At 43.5% G+C, this 13548-nt stretch overlaps 1 protein-coding gene across 3 annotated transcripts in view; it reads right to left on the bottom strand.

Annotated features, from left to right (window-relative positions):
* The window catches only part of LOC109848041 (putative serine/threonine-protein kinase), a 21228-nt gene extending 8011 nt beyond the window's left edge, over nucleotides 1-13217 (bottom strand). Inside the window, exons 1-5 of one of the 3 annotated variants that reach the window (XM_020417314.1) lie at nucleotides 13020-13217; nucleotides 12801-12904; nucleotides 7633-7843; nucleotides 7320-7560; nucleotides 7069-7219 (exon numbers count right to left, since the gene is read on the bottom strand). In XM_020417314.1, coding sequence (XP_020272903.1) covers nucleotides 7069-7219; nucleotides 7320-7560; nucleotides 7633-7843; nucleotides 12801-12904; nucleotides 13020-13104 — 792 coding nt within the window. In that variant the 5' untranslated portion in view covers nucleotides 13105-13217. Of the gene's footprint in view, nucleotides 1-7068; nucleotides 7220-7319; nucleotides 7844-12800; nucleotides 12905-13019 lie in introns of all 3 variants that reach the window. The other 2 variants (XM_020417313.1, XM_020417315.1) reach the window with 2 other exon arrangements.

The following is a 13548-nucleotide window of genomic DNA, read 5'->3' as shown; positions in this document are numbered from 1 at the left end:
GATATAACGATTACCCGGGGATCTACGAAGGAATCCATTCTGATGACGAACTCTCGGATTCTTATTCCGCAATCGCCTCTGACGATACAACGTCTAGCATAGGACAAGCTCGGGAAGTGTTCATGGTCAACACCGAGCAAATAGCCAAAATCATTGAGGATGCTCTAGCCAAGCAGAAAGAAGCATTCAAAATCGAAATGGAAATGACTATGCAGGAGATGAGACAAATGCACGACCAACACATCCGAGCTTTGTCGAATCAGCTAGGTGAATCCAGCCGTCGCAACACTGCTAACCAAACAGGTAGCGATTCAGATGTGGATGAACACAATGCTGGGGGTGGCCCTGTTATTCCTTTCAGGAATTGTCCAAAACAGGATATAGATGAGGACAAAAAGATGAAGGATCTCGAGAGCAAAATTGATGCCCTGATGTCTGTTCGAGAGGTAAAGAAGACCGGGATTCCATGTCCTTACCCAAGAGAATGGGAATCGATCCCGTATCCGGCGAAGTTCAACTTGATCAACTTCACGCCATTCGACGGGAAGGGTTCCCCCACTCAGCATCTAATCTATTTCAAGTCCCACTTGGGGGTGATATCTGGCAACGAGCCTTTGATGGTTCGGTCATTCATTGGCACCCTTCGCGGGCCTGCTTTCGATTGGTACCGCCGTCTCAAGTCCGAAAGCATCAACAGCTGGGAGGACCTGAAGAGCATGTTCCTCGCTCATTTCTTCGATGATGACGCCGAAGTGTCGATCAGAACACTATTCGATGAGAAACAAAAATACGGAGAGTCGGTGGATACCTTTATCAAACGCTTCCGCAATCAGGCAATGAACTGCAAGGATCCCGTCACGGAGGAGTTCGTCTTGCAGACCTGTCATAATAACTTGTCCATTAACATCTTGGACGTTATGGGAGTAGAGCCGCTCAATATCTGGAAAGAGTTGAAGGTGCGCGGAGAACAGGCCGAACGCTTCCTCAGAAGGAGGAAGGTCGAAAGAAACCAACCGATGGTTAACCCTCTGAATTCGAGTCTCGTATCCCATGATGAAGGGAAGGCACCTACAACAGTTGTTGATGTTAATCAAACGTCACAACAGCAACTCCGAAGACAACAGAAGAATTCGGATCCGAGGCTCCAAAAAGAGTACTCATTCAAGGACGAGGACGTTCCAGCCATCTTCGAAACCCTTCTTGGAAGCAACAAGATCAAGCTACCACCTATCACGAATCGGGAGGAAGCTGACAACACTACGGACCCAAAGTACTGTACATACCACAGGAGGGTCGTTCATCCCACCAAGGATTGCTTTGCTCTCAAGAATAGCATTCAGACCTTGGTTGAAGCCGGCGTTATATCGCTCAATTAAGTCAAAACAAGACTCCAAAGAGTATACGAGTATAAACTGTTTCTCAATCCTCCAACAGGTGCAAGAGGTTAAACTGTTCCCTGCGTACTCCAATAGGTATATGAGTCTAAACCGTTTCCCACTTTTGACGGGAAGTTCCTGGGGAATATTACACTAATATTTTTAAGGATAACCCGATCAGGTAACTGAGAATAATATCCGAACCAGTTCCGCAGAGGAAGCTGGGGGTGGACGATTTATGTAACGGGAAGTTCCTAGAGAATCATATATTCTTAAGGATAACCTGAACATGCGATTGAGGATAACGTACTCCTCGTTACACCCAGTTTTGCAAGAAAGCTGGGGGTGGATAATTCGTGTAACGGGAAGTTCCCAAAAGAATGTTAATATTCTTAGGGATAACCCGATCAATATGAACAAAGTGATGAACACTAAATCTCTCACCGATCAGACTAATTGACGGTGGGACCACCAAATTCGATCAAGTTTAATCCAATCAAACTTACGCTATGTTCGTGCACTCAACACTTTCATAGTTAGAGTCTGGATATAATAAATCTTGATCTGTCACCTGGTCAAACCTTTCTACAGTTAGGACCACAACCAAAATCCCCCTCTCGATTCCTCCAATGAACGAGAGGTCCACTTTCAATTTGAACAATCAAACCTATAAAAGTTAGGATTGTTCCCGATCTCACTTAGTCAAGCCTACAAGTAGTTAGGACTGAGACCAAGTCATTCCTTTTCGATAAACGAAAATCCGCCTTTGTTCCTTTTTCCACCAAACCTATAAAAGTTAGGGTCGAAATTGGGCTTTCTCCTCAATAAATGAGGGATTCTTTTGATTCAAATGACCAATCCTATAAAAGTTAGGGCCGTTTGAACTTTTTCGATTCTCGGAGTGGAGATCCCACTCTTAGTTTCATCCTTCCGGATTCTGGGGGTGGAGATCCCACCTCGAGTTTCCTTTCCAGCTGTAGATAGAATATAAAATTCTTCCTCTTCAGCACCGGGAGATAGAATATAAAATTCTTCCTCTCCTCGGACCTTTCCGATGCTCGGAGTGGAGAACCCACTCCCAGTTCATCATTCCGGATTCTGGGGGTGGGGGATCCCACCTCAAGTTCCCTTTCCAGCTGTAGATAGAATATAAAATTCTTCCTCTTCAGCACCGGGAGATAGAATATAAAATTCTTCCTCTCCCGTTTCTCAATCTGTCTTTGCTTTTAGAAAAGACACGATTGTCAAATCCGGGCACTCGATGCACGGGGAATTTTATCCCGAAGCCTGAGTAGGGATAAGTCAACGCCTAACACGCGTTGCCGGGTAGTCTATTCCCGTGAGAAAGACGAAGTCTATGTATTCAAAATCATAGCATTAAGTCTAAGAGAAGCAATTCTCTTAGCACAACGTTACATGTGAAACGGGTTTTAATAATTCACATGCTAGCCCGATTCAAACGGTAATCGGTAAAGGCACGTCAAACCCGTTGATGGCTGGGGGTTTGCCAAAAATCCCAAAGTCTATGTCTGACACGCATTGCTTGTTAGTCTTTAACCGTAAAAAGGGCAAAAGACCGCATATTCAACATTGTGGCAGGTTGTTATTAATAACATCATAATCCGTGCCTCACACGCACGGGGAATTTTATCCCGAAGCCTAAGCAGGGATAAGTCAACGCCTAACACGCGTTGCCGGTTTAGCTATTCCCGTGAGAAAGACGAAGTCTACGTATTCAATATCGTAGCACTAAAAGGGTTAACTCTTTTAGCTTAAACGTCACATAGGAGCGGACTTAAACAATCCGCATGCTAGCCCGACTCAAACGGTAGTCGGTAAAGGCTAATCAAATCCGTTGAAGGCTGGGGATTAGCCAAAAATCCTAAAGTCAACGCCTAACACGCGTCGCCGGGTAGTCTATTCCCGTGAGAAAGACGAAGTCTACGTATTCAATATCGTAGCACTAAGAGCGTTAACTCTCTTAGCACAACGTCACATGCGGAACGGACTTAAACAATCCGCATGCTAGCCCGACTCAAACGGTAGTCGGTAAAGGCTTGTCAAATCCGTTGATGGCTGAGGATTTGCCAAAAATTCTATAACTGCGAGTCATTGACGCATCAACTCCACTAGTTGGTCTCGTGACTTGAGCACCCAACAAATTCAGGATAAAATCCACACATGCAGATGAATCAACTTTAACAGTTGGTCCTGCAACCCCAACATTCGGGACCGCGATGCTCCAATACCTTAAGAGCTTAAACTGTGTATACTCCAGCAAACGTACGAGTATAAACTGTGTTAATGGCGATCCGTAAACCCTAGGGTCAACGCCGGTCAACGCGTAACCCTAGGTCAACGCCAAGCAACGCGTTGCAACAAAAGTCAACGTTCGACGATTCAAACCCTAAGGGTCAACGCCGGTCAACGCGTAACCCTAGGTCAACGCCAGTCAACGCGTTGCAACCAAAGTCAACGTTCGACGATTCGAAACCCTAGGGTGGACGCCGGTCAACGCGTAGCCCTAGGTCAACGCCAAGCAACACGTTGCAACAAATGCAGATGAATCAGCTTTAACAGTTGGTCCTGCAACCCCGACACTTGGGACCACTGTGCTCCAATACCTTAAGAGCTTAAACTGTGTATACTCCAGTAATCGTACGAGTATAAACTGTGTCAACGTACGACGTTCAAAACCCTAGGGTCAACGCCGGTCAACGCTTAACCCTAGGTCAACGCCAGTCAACGCGTTGCGACCAAAAAGTCAACGTTCGACGTTCGAAACCCTAGGATCAACGCCGGTCAACGCGTAACCCTAGGTCAACGCCAGTCAACGCGTTGCGACCAAAAAGTCAAAGTTCGACGCTCGAAACCCTAGGGTCAACGCCGGTCAACACGTAACCCTAGGTCAACGCCAGTCAACGCGTTGCGACAAAAAGTCAACATAAGGTGATCTGAAACCCTAAGTCAACACAATGTGACGGAGGTAGTTCAAAGTCAACTCAATGACACGAGCCAAACTCAATTCATCAGCTGTAGACTCGAGACTCCGACGACGGCCAAGCGATAAACGCAGCGCCGACTTAACCCCTCACTTAACTCTTTGCCAAACGGTGCCTTATCTTTTTAATTATATTAAACTTATATTTACAATTATAAAATTATTTATAATTTATTTTTTAGGAATTTAAACTTATATTAATCTTTTTAATCCTTCCAAATAGACAGCTGTAGGCATCGAAAATTGCCTATAGGTCTCTACGAACAGCTCAGTGTTAAGGAACGACGATGAACATCACTATCCGGTTCACAGGAGTTTGATTGACGTCGGTGAACGCTTGAAGTGAATCGACGAACTACGTGAGCCGACAGAATTTCGGAATAACGAAGGTACGGGCTAATCGAGAGTCCCGCGATATTACAAAAAGAACAACGCCCTTCGTGTCTCGTTTATTCTACAGATAATCCAACCATTGGAGCTGATAGAACTCTTCGTCAGACTTCCAACGCACTTTAAATCACTAAAATCCAAGTTCGGACGAAGAATTTACAGCGGAAGCGGACGAATGCACCTCAACGGAGTGTCTCGGCCAATGTGAGACACCCCAGGGGTGTCTCGGATTTTCCGAGACACCCCAAGGGTGTCTTGGATTTTTCGAGACACCCCTCTTCGTCAGATCTACATCACCCGCACCCAATCCTTAGTATTATCCTGTTGTGGTAATACTAAGAAGAGCAAATATCTCGCTTTTATCGAGATAGGCGCTACAGTTTTCTCGATCCCTTCGCGGATAGACGAAGCTCTGCCCAATTTTTCAGCAATCAGATCTGATCGACGGTGGTCCACGGATAAACCCCGGCACAGGCAAAGACACACACGCAAGCAGAAGACCGATAAACGATCTCTGCGTTTGTTTGATAAAGTTGTAAACTTTTTATTTTCATTGTGTAAGGAGATCTTATAAAAAGATCGACTTTTTATTTTATTCGAGTTTATTGTAACGACTAAAGTTGTAATAGATTCGATAACAATGGAAACATCAACTTTCACCGCAAACAGTTACCACCAGTGGCCATATCACTGGTTGTAATTTTTCAAAGATCACCCGTTAGAAACATCGTTCTAGTCTCATCCATCGACAAACTGTTACCCACAAGCATCAGTGTTTGAACCAGATTCTCTTAAGTCTTTGGCAAAGATAGAAGTAGTAGAAGTATTTGATCCTCGTCTTCCACTGTTACTTCAATGTCTTTCAAATCCGATAAGATCCTATCAAAGTTGTTGATGTACTCCCGAATTGACGAGCCCTCCTCCATCTTGCAAGTATACAATTTGGATTTTAAATAGATCCGGTTCGTTAGATTCTTTGTCATGAAGATGCTTTCTAACTTTAACTACACGCCCGCAGCCGTTTCCTCTCCATCTACCAAGAAATCTACATCCCTTTCAAGACAAAGGATAATCGACGCACGTGCTTCCAGATCCAGCTCCTCCCAATCCTCATCAGACATATCCTTGTGCTTCTTTTCTTTTCCCGTCAAAGCTTTGTGCAATTTCTGTGAAATCAACGAATTTTTCATCTGCATCCTTCAATAGGAAAAATCATTCTTCCCATTGAATTTTTTAATCTCGTACTTTCCAATTTTAACTGTTTTATTTGTAGACGCCATTTTCCGCTTGTATTAATAAAACTGATTCTCTCAGGAATTACAACAAATACTTTGTGTTTTATCACACAATAACCAAGAACCACCTCAAATCGGAAGTTCTACCACCACCAATCTGATTAAGGACTCTAATACCAATTGTTGGGCGCAGAGTCACGCCCTCACGCCGCGGAAGCGATATCACCTGAGAGAGCGCCCTAGATTTTGTTGTCACAAAAGCACAGCCAACCTCTATATTCGTGTTTCACGAAGGAAACAAGAATATAAAATAAAATATCTCAACAAAGTGAGATATACACTATTCCTCTCATCAGTTCTAGGACTGACTTATCGAGGGCACATACAAGCAATGACAAATACACAATTAAGACAATACAGACACGAGATTTACGTGCTTCGCCAAACTTGCCTACGTCCATGGGAGGGGGTAAGGGAGGATTTCACTATGAGGAGAATACCGACTTCCACTTGTACAACTCACAAGCTATCTCTCTCTCTGAATTTTCTCTCTTGAAAATCTCTCTAACTCCCACTCTTTTTTTTCTTCCTCCACCCCTTCTCCTCTCTTCCTCCCTTCTATTTATAGCCAAAGAAGAGGGGACAAGAGAGCATGGGTGAGCATGGGCAATGGGCATGGGGAGCATGGTGGGCATGGGGTGTCCACCATCTCTTGTGCCCCCCATCCCTTGTCCTCTCTTGTTCATAAATAGCACCGTAATTTACGCTTCTGAAGGTTTTGAGATGCACGTCATTTTACATTAGTTTGAAACTATATGTGCGTTTTTCCTAGTACAATCCTTTCACATGGAGTTCACATCAAATTCTTTGACTAGTTCTAGATAATTACGGTTTGCACTTTTCCACTTGTCATAAAGTAACAAAGAGTATGGGGTCTAATTTAGAAGTATGAAGATTTGGGGGGCTAATATAACCAAAAGCCTAGAAGCTATTGCTATCATCTTAAACGAACTAGCAAACCAAGAATTCCATGAAACCGCAAAGCCGATGCATATTGAGTATTTACCTTCTCCACTATACGGTATTCTTCAAGCCCAAGTGCATAGTTCTTAGAGCTTCCTCCACTAACAATTTCAAGAAGCAACACCCCAAAACTATAGACATCCGATTTTATTGTTAGCTTTCCACATCTAGCATACTCCGGAGCAAGATAACCTCTTCAATTCATTGTTTAAAATCAAATATTAACATCAGAAGAAAATCCAATAATTAATAAGAGATTTATGACACGAGCATATATATGTTCGTAGAACTCACACTGTCCCAGCAACACGGGTGCTAATATGTGTCACGTTATCGGGGAAAAGCTTCGCAAGACCAAAATCCGAAATTTTTGGACTGAGGTCGGAGTCAAGAAGTATATTACTAGGTTTAATATCCCGATGAATGATATGAGGCTTAACCTCGTCATGTAGGTATGCAAGACCCCGCGCAATTCCTAATATTACTTTTCTTCGCGCTGCCCAAGTGAAATTAATATCATTGCTACGCCTTCCACCTGTATATGTATAGAACAAAAAATTATAAATACATGGAAAAGTTGGTAACTGGATCAAGAGCAGAAAATTACTTAGTAAGGTTTGAGCTAGACTGTTCTTCTCCATATATTCATAGACTAGTATTCTGTTGACCCCTTGGACACAATAACCACGAAGCCTTAAAAGATTTTCGTGTCTAGCGTTTGTCATCGACTCAATTTCAGCTAAAAATTCCCTTTCTCCTTGCATAGATTTAGCTGAAAGAACTTTAATTGCAACAACCGCCCCATTCTCAAGTTTTCCCTGGAGAAAAGCAATAAAAAAATTGTTATGTGACAATCTTTAATTCTGTGCAAAATACGAAGTAAAGAAGATGTGTCAAGTGTGACTTGAGCTACATCTATTTTCAAGAACATAGGTAAGCAATGGCATATATTAAGGATTTGTATTGGATTCTAAATTATGATAATTAATATTGTAGTTTAGCAATTGGAATGTTTTCGAGGAATTTACTCGAGAAATTAAGAAGGAACTTATCCGCACATGGCTTCATATTAAAACCAAGTATTACAGTAATACGGTATGTTACATGATGAAGTTAATCTCTAGCAGACAAATAGAGTTTGTTTGTAACAATTGTATAGACGTACGTCATGTAACTACGAAGAGATTCAATACTTAATTAGTTTTTTTTTTTTTTGTTCTTTTCCTATTTCTGTTGGGGAATTCGAAACAATCAATCGAACCATTGCCCTTCCGGACCTTGTGTTGAAAGTAGGAAAGTAGGAATAAAACCACAAATAAAGATCTAACTTGCAAAAAACAGTAAGGGAGATGAACACACGGATTTAACGAGGTTCGGCAACGTGCCTACGTCCTCGGGAGCCACACCACACAATCTTTTTATTAATTGAAGAAGAAAATACAAGCTCTCAAACAAGGGGTAAATCTCTCTGAGATTCTCTCTCTCTTTGCAGCCAAAAAGCTCTCTTTTTGATGTAGTACAAACCCTAAAATCGTTTGGGGGTATATATAGAATCCTGGTTGAAACAGATTCCTAAACAGATCAGGAAACTGTCTGGGCGATTCGCGGTCGACCGCCGTGCCAAGGCCGGTCGACCGGCCAGAGAAAAAGGTGTTTACAGGGTCCTGTGCACATTTGCGGTCGACCGCAGCGGCCACGCCGGTCGACCGACCAGAGCGAAAACTTCTTCTCAGTCTCCTGCAGTGCACGCGGTCGACCGGCTCTGCCACTGCGGTCGACCGCACAGTCTTCTGACTGTTTTCTTCGTCTTTTCGATTGCAGCTTTGGGTCTACACACTTAGACTAACAAATTAATGATGCCAAAAATAATCATGTACCGCCCCCTGCTTGTTGGTGAATGTCAAGCAAGTTCATCAAGATAACAATTGTCCATGTACTTCTTGAGACATAATGGTTAATACTTGGTGAATATCAAGGCAAGTATGAATAAATTCAAGGTGTGAAAATTTTATTTTTACATTTTTTGAGAGATGGTTATAACATTTATCAAGATCAAACAAATAAGAAACACAATAGAAAATAGGTATGAAAAAGATGAATAAGACAAAACCGAGATTACTATTTATAAAAGAAAGTGTAGAGACGAGCAAATATGAGCGTCTATGATATTGCGGTTCAAGAAAGAGCACCACGTCAACTTTTCTTTTATCTTTGTATTTATGCTTTAGAGCGTCCTCAACTAGCACAACCACATGTTGTCCATGCTTGTGACCGGAAATGAAATTCAACCAAAACATTGAAAATATCAATAATTAATTTGTATTATAAAACTATTTTTTTCATAAATTGATTTTGGAGAAATGGAAAACTACCAATTTGGCGGTGAGGGGAGAGCTTGTTCGTTGTTCCCCTCAAGTACCGCATTATCCACTTTACGGCCTCCCAATGCTGCTTTCCTGGATTGCTTGCAAATCTGCTCACAACTCCCACTGCATGGGCGATGTCCGGCCTCGTGCAAACCATCGCGTACATGAGACTCCCAATGGCTGAAGAATATGGCACCCTGCTCATATGCTCTCTATCTGCATCTGTCTTAGGCGATTGCTCCTCAGATAACTTGAACTGACTTCCAAGGGGTGTGCTAACAACTTTAGCATTCTGCATGTTGAACCTCTGAAGTACCTTCTCAATGTATTCAGCTTGGCTCAAACTCAATGTCCCTTCAGCTTCATCCCTACTGATTCGCATCCCTAGAATCTGCTTCGCTGCACCCAGATCCTTCATTGCAAATTCCTTTGCTAGCTGCCTCTTCAAACTGTTTATCTCTTCTAAACACGGTCCTGCTACCAACATGTCATCAACATATAATAACAAAATAATGAAGCTGGACTCGAACCTTTTGAAATAACAGCAATGATCCGAATTGCATCTTCTGTAGCCATTGTTCTGCATGAAGTTATCAAACTTCTTATACCACTGTCTCGGAGCCTGTTTCAAACCATATAAGCTCTTCTTGAGCTTGCACACCATCTCTTCCTTTCCTTCTTCAATGAAGCCAACAGGCTGCTTCATGTAGATTTCTTCATCCAAGTCACCATGAAGAAAGGCAGTCTTCACATCTAACTGCTCAAGGAAGAGGTCTTCTGCAGCTACCAAGCTCAACACCACTCTGATGGTTGTGAGTTTCACAACAGGGGAAAATATCTTCGTGTAGTCAACTCCTTCCCGCTGTTGAAACCCTTTCACTACTAATCTGGCCTTGAATCTCTTGCTTCCATCACTCTCCTGCTTGACCCGGTAGACCCATTTATTGTGCAAGGCTTTCTTCTGTGCAGGTAGCTGGGCTAACTCCCATGTCTCATTAGTGAGTAGAGAATCCATCTCCTCCTGCATCGCATGCTCCCACTGCTGAGATTCACTCACTTGCACTGCCTCTTCATAACACTCCGGCTCTCCGCTATCTGTTAAGAGTAGATAATCAAGTGACGAGAGGTATTTGGGATTTGGTTTGGGTACCCTAGATGACCTCCTAGGCTCCACGCCCTGGGTAATAGCTCCTGCACCTGTAGTCTTCTCCGTTCTACGGTCAGAACTGACATCGTCGCCCCCATCTGGAAGTTCCTCCAAATCCATGTACTCGGATCCACCTGTATCCGTAGTGCTGCTCCCACTGCTTTGGCTATCCTTGGCATTGTCCCTGTCCTTGTACATCACATCCTCATTGAATATCACATCCCGACTCCTGATGATCTTCCTGTTCTTCTCATCCCAAAGGCGATACCCGAACTCATCAATGCCGTATCCAATGAATGTGCACTTCTGTGACTTAGCTTCTAGCTTGTCCCTGACATGGTCACTGATATGAACATAAGCCACGCAACCAAATACCCGCAAGTGTGAGAGATTTATCTTCTTTCCACTCCAAACCTCCTCTGGAATCCCAAAATCTAATGGAACTGATGACCCGTGATTAATAAGGTATGCTGCCGTATACACCGCATCCGCCCAAAATGTCTTAGGCAGACCTGCATGTAATCGCATGCTCCGCGCACGCTCTGTCAAGGTCCTGTTCATCTTCTCTGCAATGCCGTTCTGCTGCGGCGTCCCTGGAGTAGTCATCTCTAAACGAATCTCATTCGTAGCACAGAACCTCTTGAACTCCTCCAGCTCGTATTCTCCACCATTATCTGAGCGTAAAAAGAGACTCCTGAGTCGATGACCCAAGAATCCGAATCGCTGTCCATAGCAAGGATCAAGGCATTCTGCACGATATGAGCCTCCTGCTCACCCGCATCCTTCTTTGGTGCTTTACAGACCGAAGACATATGACCCTCCTGGCCGCAGTTCCAACACTTCCATTTGATAGACCTAACCTTCGAGTTCGGCATCTTCTTCGCTGATTTCGACCGATTCCTGTTCTGGTTCCCTTTCTTCTGGCTTCTGCCTCTCTGCTCGAAACTTAGGGCTGAACCTGAACCTTCTGATTCGGACGATTTTCTTCTAACCTCCTCGGATAGAATCATGCTAACAACCTCATTCAGCTTCAACTTCTCTTTCCCCGCCAAATTGTTGATTGCTGTCACACAACCTGCCCAACTATCCGGCAACTGCGATAGTAGTAGAAGGGCCTGCACTTCGTCATCGAACATGATGTTCACGGAGATAAGTTGATCAACAATTGTGTTGAACTCGCTGAGGTTCATCGTGAAGGACCGTCCTTCAGCCATCTTGAGGTTGAAGAGAGTTTTGACTAGATGCACCTTGTTTGCTGCCGACGGTTGCTCGTACATCTTCGCGAGCGCTTCCATAAGCCCCACCGTCGTCTTCTCCTTCAGAATATTGTGGGCTACTGATTTGGCGAGCGACAACCGGATTTGCCCTAGAGCCTTCCTATCCAGTACCTCCCAATCACCATCTGACTCCGTCGTCTTCTTTCCCTTTTCCTTGCCCAGAAGCGGGCGATACAAGTCCTTCTGGTACAGATAGTCCTCCATCTGCGACTTCCAGTAGGCGAAATCCGATCCGTCGAACTTCTCAATCTTTGATTTGCTTTCCTCTGCCATGGCTTTCACACAAATTGCTGAACGAAGCTCTGATACCAGTTGTTGGGGAATTCGAAATAATCAATCGAACCCTTGCCCTTCCGGACCTTGTGTTGAAAGTAGGAAAGTAGGAATAAAACCACAAATAAAGATCTAACTTGCAAAAAACAGTAAGGGAGATGAACACACGGATTTAACGAGGTTCGGCAACGTGCCTACGTCCTCGGGAGCCACACCACACAATCTTTCTATTAATTGAAGAAGAAAATACAAGCTCTCAAACAAGGGGTAAATCTCTCTGAGATTCTCTCTCTCTTTGCAGTCAAAAAGCTCTTTTTTTGATGTAGTACAAACCCTAAAATCGTTTGGGGGTATATATAGAATCCTGGTTGAAACAGATTCCTAAACAGATCAGGAAACTGTCTGGGCGATTCGCGGTCGACCGCCGTGCCAAGGCCGGTCGACCGGCCAGAGAAAAATCTGTTTACAGGGTCCTGTGCACATTTGCGGTCGACCGCAGCGGCCACGCCGGTCGACCGACCAGAGCGAAAACTTCTTCTCAGTCTCCTGCAGTGCACGCGGTCGACCGGATCTGCCACTGCGGTCGACCGCACAGTCTTCTGACTGTTTTCTTCGTCTTTTCGATTGCAGCTTTGGGTCTACACACTTAGACTAACAATTTCCCCCCCTACCCAAATAGGCTAAAATGGGAACTAAAAGGACATATAGTTACCTTATAAACAGAACCAAATCCGCCCTCTCCAATCTTGTAACGCTCATGAAATCCCTGAGCTGCACTCTTCAGAGTCTTATAAGAGTACCTAACAATACTTCTACCTGTTCTCCACCAGAATCACACAGAACCAACAAAATTTAAAAATTACACAGAATAACCATAATCCCAATTTCACTCTAATCCACAAATATTGCTAGAAAATTTAACGTATGTTACCTTCATCTGCTGTACTTGAGCAAGAAGGCAAAGAAGAAGAAGCAACTTTGCCTCCAAAACATGGCAATATCAGCCACTTGCCCATGAATTTCTTCTTTGAACGTGATTCGGTTCTCTCTCTCTCTTCCCAGTTTCTTCTTATATAGCCTCTCTCTCTCTCTCTCTCTCTCTCTCTTTGCTTTCTAAAGTCCAAGTGAAACTAATACAAGCAAGAGAAAATTGGGGTAGGGGTTATGACGCTTGGCAGAAAGATGTAGCAAATAGCAAGGATAGGACAAAGAGAATGGGGCCCATGTGAAAATATTGAGAATTTAACGAGTCAAACGACTATTTTCGTGTTAATTTGTTATTTTGGTTTGTATCGCTGCTCCTTATTCAAATATTGACCTAGTCGTAGAGATCCATTTCAACCCACTATTTTTGACTGGGAGGGTTCGAAGTCAATTAACATTTAATTTGAAATTTTTCTTCTTCTTCTTGTTTTCTTGTTTTTCTTTTTAAATTAAATTAGAGCTTAATATATTGAACT

Source organism: Asparagus officinalis, chromosome 7 (assembly GCF_001876935.1).
Source record: "Asparagus officinalis chromosome 7, Aspof.V1, whole genome shotgun sequence".
NCBI lineage: Eukaryota > Viridiplantae > Streptophyta > Magnoliopsida > Asparagales > Asparagaceae > Asparagus > Asparagus officinalis.
Note: the sequence above shows the minus strand (reverse complement) of the source record. Positions and strands in the feature narration are given on the sequence as shown.